The 6,841-nt window shown below is 34.5% G+C and overlaps 1 protein-coding gene across 6 annotated transcripts in view; it reads right to left on the reverse strand.

The window, feature by feature from the left end:
• Window positions 1-6,841, reverse strand: part of Clcn3 (chloride voltage-gated channel 3) — a 113,837-nt gene that overhangs the window by 26,713 nt on the left and 80,283 nt on the right. For all 6 annotated transcript variants that reach the window (XM_023700103.1, XM_023700102.1, XM_004640240.3 and 3 more), the window contains one exon: window positions 1,304-1,403. In XM_023700103.1, the coding sequence (XP_023555871.1) occupies window positions 1,304-1,403 (100 nt within the window). The remainder of the gene's footprint in view (window positions 1-1,303; window positions 1,404-6,841) is intronic.

The raw sequence follows: 6,841 nt of genomic DNA on the forward strand, positions 1-6,841 counted from the left end.
AAAAAAAAAAAAAAAAAAAAAAAGGGTTTAAAGGATACTGAAACATCTTCAAACTATAGCTACTTGGCAGGCAGTTCAAAAAATCTAGCTATTGATTTTTTTTTTTTTTTCCTGTGGTACCAGGAATCAAACTCAGGACCTTACACTTGCCAAGCAGGCACTTATGCCACTGAGCTATTTCCCCAACCCTAAAGTAAGGAATTTTTAGCTAGCATACTTCAATCTAAAAATTAACAGCTAAGTGATGGTAATCTCATTCAAATTTAGTGTCCATTATAATTAGCAAAATTCTTCTTACTCATGAAAATGAATTTTAAAAGTTTTCTTAAATAATGCAAAATTACATGTTTAAAAAATTTACATGTTTCAAGATCATTTTATCAAAAGAAGATCAAAAATACACAAGTTTTTGGTCAACTCTAGGCAATTCTTATTAAAAAAAAAAAAATCAATGGGTCACACAGAGAGACCATAAAATTCTTCTGTAGGTCAACTATAGTTGTCAATATTTCTCTCTGTTCTCCACAAAATTTTTATTTTACATGTTTTCTGGAAATAATTTCCATGATAGAAATTGAAAGTGACTGAAATAGACAATGTTTGGTTCCAGATCCACAACTGTTATTTTGTAAAATATCATACAAATAAATTTTGGGGCCATGCTACACAACACAGCAATCAAAGGTGCAGTCTGAGCTGGACAACTGGAATCCACAGCTTGACTGAGTCACTTCTGGGCTGTATGTCCTCAACCAACTACTTCTCACATGCTTCGGTCCCCTCATCTGTACACAGGTTTTTAAGGATAGTGTCTAGGGCATGGGGAGATGGCTCAGTGGAATAAGCACTTCCTTGGCAAGTGCAAGGGCCTGAGTTCAATCCCCGGTTCTGCCAAAAAAAAAAGGATAGTGTCTTGCCCATTAGAGTTGGCATGCAGTTGAAACATATGTAAGGTCTTTAGAACACTATCTGACACATAGGAAGCACTGAGTAAGTATCAGCTACTAATTAAAAGCTGCTTCATTGCTTATCTTCTCCCAAGCCACTTATTTTAGATACAAAAACTGAGCCTATAAGGTCAACCAAGCTGGTCACACACTTAACATGACAGAGGTAAACACTAGACTCAGAAGTTTGCTCCTAGTCTTTTATTTAAGATCTTCTGAGGGAAAGAAACAATTTTCTTTAAAAAAAAAATCCAACCACCTGGGAGAAAAGTGAAGGAAGGGCAGAACTACATTAAAAAAAAAGTAAACAAACCAAAAAAAAAAAGGCAAAAATTTGCTTTAAAATTTTGTTTTACCTGATGCCAGTCCTGTCAGTGTTACTACGAGCCATCCTGACCATGCATCATACAAACTTTTTGTCATTTCCCATGCTGATTCTTTCTTTTTGCTGTTGATCTGAAATTTAAAAAGTTTAAGCTTTATTTCTGAAACTATGAAGAGAAGCCATTTTTGTCTTTGTTATCATACATAAAATTATATCCTCTGACCTAAATAACAGAAAAGGTGAGTTTCAGGCAAAATTACTATTTTGGACAATAGTTATACCTACAAGCCTAATGACAACTTTATCAAAGCCCCATAATTTTAATCAGAACCTCAGGATTTGAGAGCAGGGAGCCTACATGCTATGTAAAAGTATTACCTAGATTGTTTTAAATGTAATAAAATTCAAACCTTAATATAGATATCTTTTATATTAGTGGAAGATAAATTATCAACTAGCAATGCCTATCATTCCCTGCTCCTAGTAATTAAGTTTACTAAATAATCTTTAAATTGATCTTTAAAGGGTCACATCAGTAACATTAAATTCCCATAAATACAATACTGCATAAGTTATATGGACAAAAAGGTCCCAAAACTTGTAGGCCTGCAAATACACCACAGCAGAAAGCAGCCATAGTAACCATAGTAAGTTACAGAGGACCTTTCATCACTGTGTAAGGTAGAAGAGAAGGGTCTTTTACTGAGTATCATGTAGGGGAGCTAGGAAACTAAAAAGACAAGTCTTGTCTTTCTTAGTTAGAATGCATTTATAAACCTATCCGTAGGTAGTCTGAACCTATTCTGTCCTACCAGGATTGCAGCTTTACTGAGCTATACTCACCTAAGACTTCAATACTTAACTGTACTCTAATACAGGGCCACAGTTGAAATTCAATGCCTGATCTACATCAAGTACATGGTCTCTGTAAAACCACAAGACCCCATCAAAAAGACACAGAAAGTTCTAAATTGAACGAAGCAACTGTAGTTCTATACTATAAGCATTCAAGCACAGATATTATTTTTAGAATTGGTAATGGGTCATTTCCTTTAAATCAACTACTACATTCCATGTTGTTTTTTCTCGATGAAAGGAATTGTAATGTTCAATAATATCATATATCATCTGTAGGCTGAGTCACTATTGTTCGCTTTATGCCACTACCTGCACATTACCACAGTAACCCAAACTCCTGAGAGTGCATACCAAAAACATACTCTATGTGTGCAAGTGTTCATGCATCACTACTGCTAACAAAATCTAAATATCAACATCAGCATTGGTTAAATATTAAAAAATACATAGAAGGAATGAAAAGTTCTATAGTAATTAAGAGGGAATAAGGCAGATGTACTGTTGTGATGGATAAGTGCCAAGTGGCTAGAAGCATGCTAATTAAGAGACATGAATATAAAAATATATGCTTCTATTGGCCAAACAAAGACCAACAGAAAATTTAGAAATGTATTTATAGGAAAGAAAGGTATCAGGTTAAAATACACAGACAAAAGTGAGATTTTTTTAATACATGTTTTCTACATTTTAACTTTGGAACAATGCAAGTAGTTTACATAATTACCAAAAAAAAAAAAAAAAAATCACTATTAAGTGCCGGTGAGATAGCTCAGCAGTTTAAAGCACCTGCTTAGGCAAGCTTAGGCAGGTGGAAGGGACCATGGTTTGATCCCCCACACCACATGCTGTGCCAGCCCCACCCTCATAGTGGGCTGGGTCAGCCAAACAAAAAAATCAGAATTAAAGTTAAAAGTACAATCATAAACAATGAAGTATTCAAACAATTGAATCTAAAGTACATTTTATGTAACAGTAACACAGAAAAAAACTACTTATTATAAAGCATGTTAAATTTAACAAAAAGTAGAGACCAGGGAGATGGCTCAGTAGAATAAGTGCTTCCCTGGCAAGCTCAAGGGCCTGAGTTCAATCCCCGGTTCCACAAAACAAACAATAATAATAAATAAAAAATAATTATATATATATATATAACAAAAAGTAGTATAGAAAAAGGAAACTCGAAAATTTTCAGGAAGCATACTGTTGATGATAGTTTTGGTGTTACTATGTTGACACTGTTGTGTGGAACTGTTTCATATAATAAATTAATTATTTTTGTAAACTTGAGATTTTTGGCATAGCTTAAAGGAGATACATGTTTTGAGAAATAGAAATTAAGCCCTATAACAATGAATTTAAATTAGAGTGGTATAAATATAGGATACTAGAAATAATGGCTAACCACGGTAAGAAATCAACCTGCTGGTGCCAATAGAACTCCTGGAGAAATGGCTGAGTCCAGGCTTGCTGCTGGAAATGTGTAAGTGTTGCTAGTATCATGCTGTTTTCTCAGAAAACCTTGAGCTTGAAGACATGTCAGAAGACACAAACACAAGCTTAAATGCATTTTTCCAGTCAAAAGTGGACCAACATGGACCTCATCAAAAGAAACAACTAATTATAAAGACACTCCCAGTAGCTGGTGAGAGGAAGGTTCTCTTTCTAGAAGTATTCAAACTAGCAAATAAAAAAAAATGAAGGATAATTAGATTACCTTAGGTTTACCTTGTAAAATAATAAAACAGTACTATCTGAAATTATGTAATTCAATAGCTAACATCACAAAATCAGCCAATAACAAATGCTGGAGGAGCTATAGAGAAAAAGGAACTCTTCTCCACTATTGATGGGAGTGCAGACTGGTACAACCACCATGGAAATCAGGGTGCAGATTCCTTAAAAAGCTAGGATTAGAGATCCCATTCAAGCAAGCTATTCCCCTCCTGAGTATTTTTTTCCAGAAGCAATATAGTGCACCCATGTTTACAGCAGTGCAATCTGCCATAGCTAAATCCTGGAAACAACCCAGATACCCATAAACTAAAGAATGGATAAAGAAGATGTAATATTTTTACACAATGGGGTACTATTCAGCTATAAGCAGGATAAATTTGAGTCTTTTGTTGGTATATAGAAGCAACTACAGAATATACTATTAAGTGAAATAAATCAGATCTGCATTTGCAAACAGTGTATTATCTCCTTAGTGTGAGAACCTGAAAGAGAAAAATGGAATCGGAAGGGTACAACAGCTACTGGGAAAAGGGAATGAACTTATTCTAAAAAGAGTTACTGAGCAGAGAAAAAGGACAGGAGAAGGAGTGGGGGAAAGAGACTTATCTATGTATGTTAGCAGGATGGTTTGGACAACTGGACTATCCATTTCTGCTGGTCTATGGAAAGGAGCAGATAACACTTAATTTGTTTTGTCTCCTTTTATCAATTGATTGTACCTTTTCTCTTAATTTCTTATACATTTCTTTCTTTTTTTCTTCCAATTTTACATGCATATATCTGGTATGAATAACTGGTTGGAAGACAATACTGTATTACAACAAATACTGGGAAATTCATGTTACTTAAGTGAAATTCTGTATCACTTGTAACTTTTCTGTTTTCATTCTAATTTGTACTCTCTTTAAAAAAATAATCTGGTGGGGCCCGGGAGATGGCTCAGTAGAATAAGCGCTTCCCTGGCAAGTGCAAGGGCCTGAGTTCAATCCCTGGTTCCGCCAAAAAAAAAAAAATTAAAAAAATAATAATAATAATAATAATAATCTGGGACAGGAAGGCTTCAAGTACAGTAAAATAAATGGACTTATGATTCAAGTGGATACACACATATATATGGGTAAATATATACAGTAGTGGAAATGAAAGTTTTAATTTAATGTATTATTAACAACAGCAAGAGTATCAATTTATGAAGTTTTCCAGCTTTTAAAAATGTTAACTAAAGCATGGATCAAAAATAGAAAGATATTAGTTAGGACACATAATGGCTATTTCATGTATTGCCATTATTTGAAAAATTTTCAAGGCCTACAAACTATTTACATAATCAGAAGGAAATAGTTTGTTTTGGTTCCTTTTGTGAACATGGAATATTAGGTCCTGCTAAGGTACAACCTTTTAAAAGCAGATTTTAAAACCCAATCTGAATACTGTTCATGATTCAGAATGTATATTTTGAAGTGCAACCATATTTATTTAATATTCATGTAAGACAAGATTTATAGCATGTCGCCTAGCAAGCATGAGGGTGTGAGTTCAATTCTTGGTACCCAAAAAGGATACAGAATTTCACTTAACAAAGTAATGTGAATTTCACAGTATTTGGTATAATACTAACTTCCAACCAGTTATTTATATTAATCAGATAAATGCATGTAAAATTGGAAGAAGAAAATCCTTTTGGATTAAAACAATAGTGTTCAAAATGATCCACTAATGCCCAAGAGCAGTGGTGGTGAACCTGTGGTGTATGTGACCCTGCAGGCTATATCACTGAAAGCTCTAAAAGTTTTGCCATCACTGCCCTAGAGGAACCTACTAATGCCCTAGAGGGTCCTAAAGCCATTTTAAGAGGTCTGTAAGATCAAAACTATTTTTATAATAATGCTAAGTTTTATATGCCCTTTTTTCCATTGTGTTCATGTTTGAACTGATAATGCACCAGCAATTGCTGTCTCCTTAGCACACATGAGGCTGTGGCACCCAAAGGCTTGGGGGATCAACACATTCCTGGTGACCACAGACCCCACTAACAAATTAATAAATGTCACACTCACTTAAGAACATCTTTGATGAGGCAGTAAAAGTTATTATAGATTACATTCTGTGTGATGAAATAAGAACTATATGTAAAGCACTTCTGCACAATAAATATGAGGTTACGTCCCCAGACAAAGCACTTTTGATTTAAATTGTCAAATAAACTAGATGCTTACATGGAATAGCATTTTTACTTGAAAGAAAAGGCTAACACTAAATCATGATTTTGGTAGACTTGGGAATTTGACAGATGCTTTCTCAAGAACAAAAAAGTAGTCCTGTTATTTCAAGTAAAATAAGTGTGTTTATTTCCAATGACAAAATGTGAGCTTTCAAGAAAAAATTAGAACTTTGAAAAACGTTTCTATCATTATGAGGACAATAGTACTTAAGAAACTCTTCTTAAGAGACCCAAGGTGATAATATCTACTTAATATTAACATCAGTGTTCATTCTTTTTTTCCTTTTTGTGTACCAGGAATTGAACTCAGCCTCAAGCTTGCTAGGCAGGTACTGTGCCACTGAGCTACATCACTGTCTCTCAGTATTCATTCTTTTTTTTTTTTATAAAAAAGTATCAAATTTATTTTATTTCATTTTTAAATTAGAGCTGTTGGATAATGACTAACTTACAATGTATTACCAGAGGTGCAGTAAACGTTAATAAGCTATTAAATGCTACAGTAAATAAAATTACTGGATCATGCATCTAGAAAAGTCATGTTTAATAGTCAAAAGTTCTGGTTATAGGTAATAATTGAAAAATCTTTTAGTCTAGACCTAACTATAGGGGCTGGAGAGATGGCTCAGTGGTCTAAAGCACCTACTTGGAACTAGCTTAGCAAAGCATCAGGGACTGCGGTTCAATCCCCCAGCACCACATGCCAGCCAGCCCCGCCCCCTGGTGGGCTGAGCTGGCCACACACACACCACACAC

The sequence above is a fragment of the Octodon degus genome, unplaced genomic scaffold (genome assembly GCF_000260255.1).
Source record: "Octodon degus isolate 3935 unplaced genomic scaffold, OctDeg1.0 scaffold00121, whole genome shotgun sequence".
NCBI lineage: Eukaryota > Metazoa > Chordata > Mammalia > Rodentia > Octodontidae > Octodon > Octodon degus.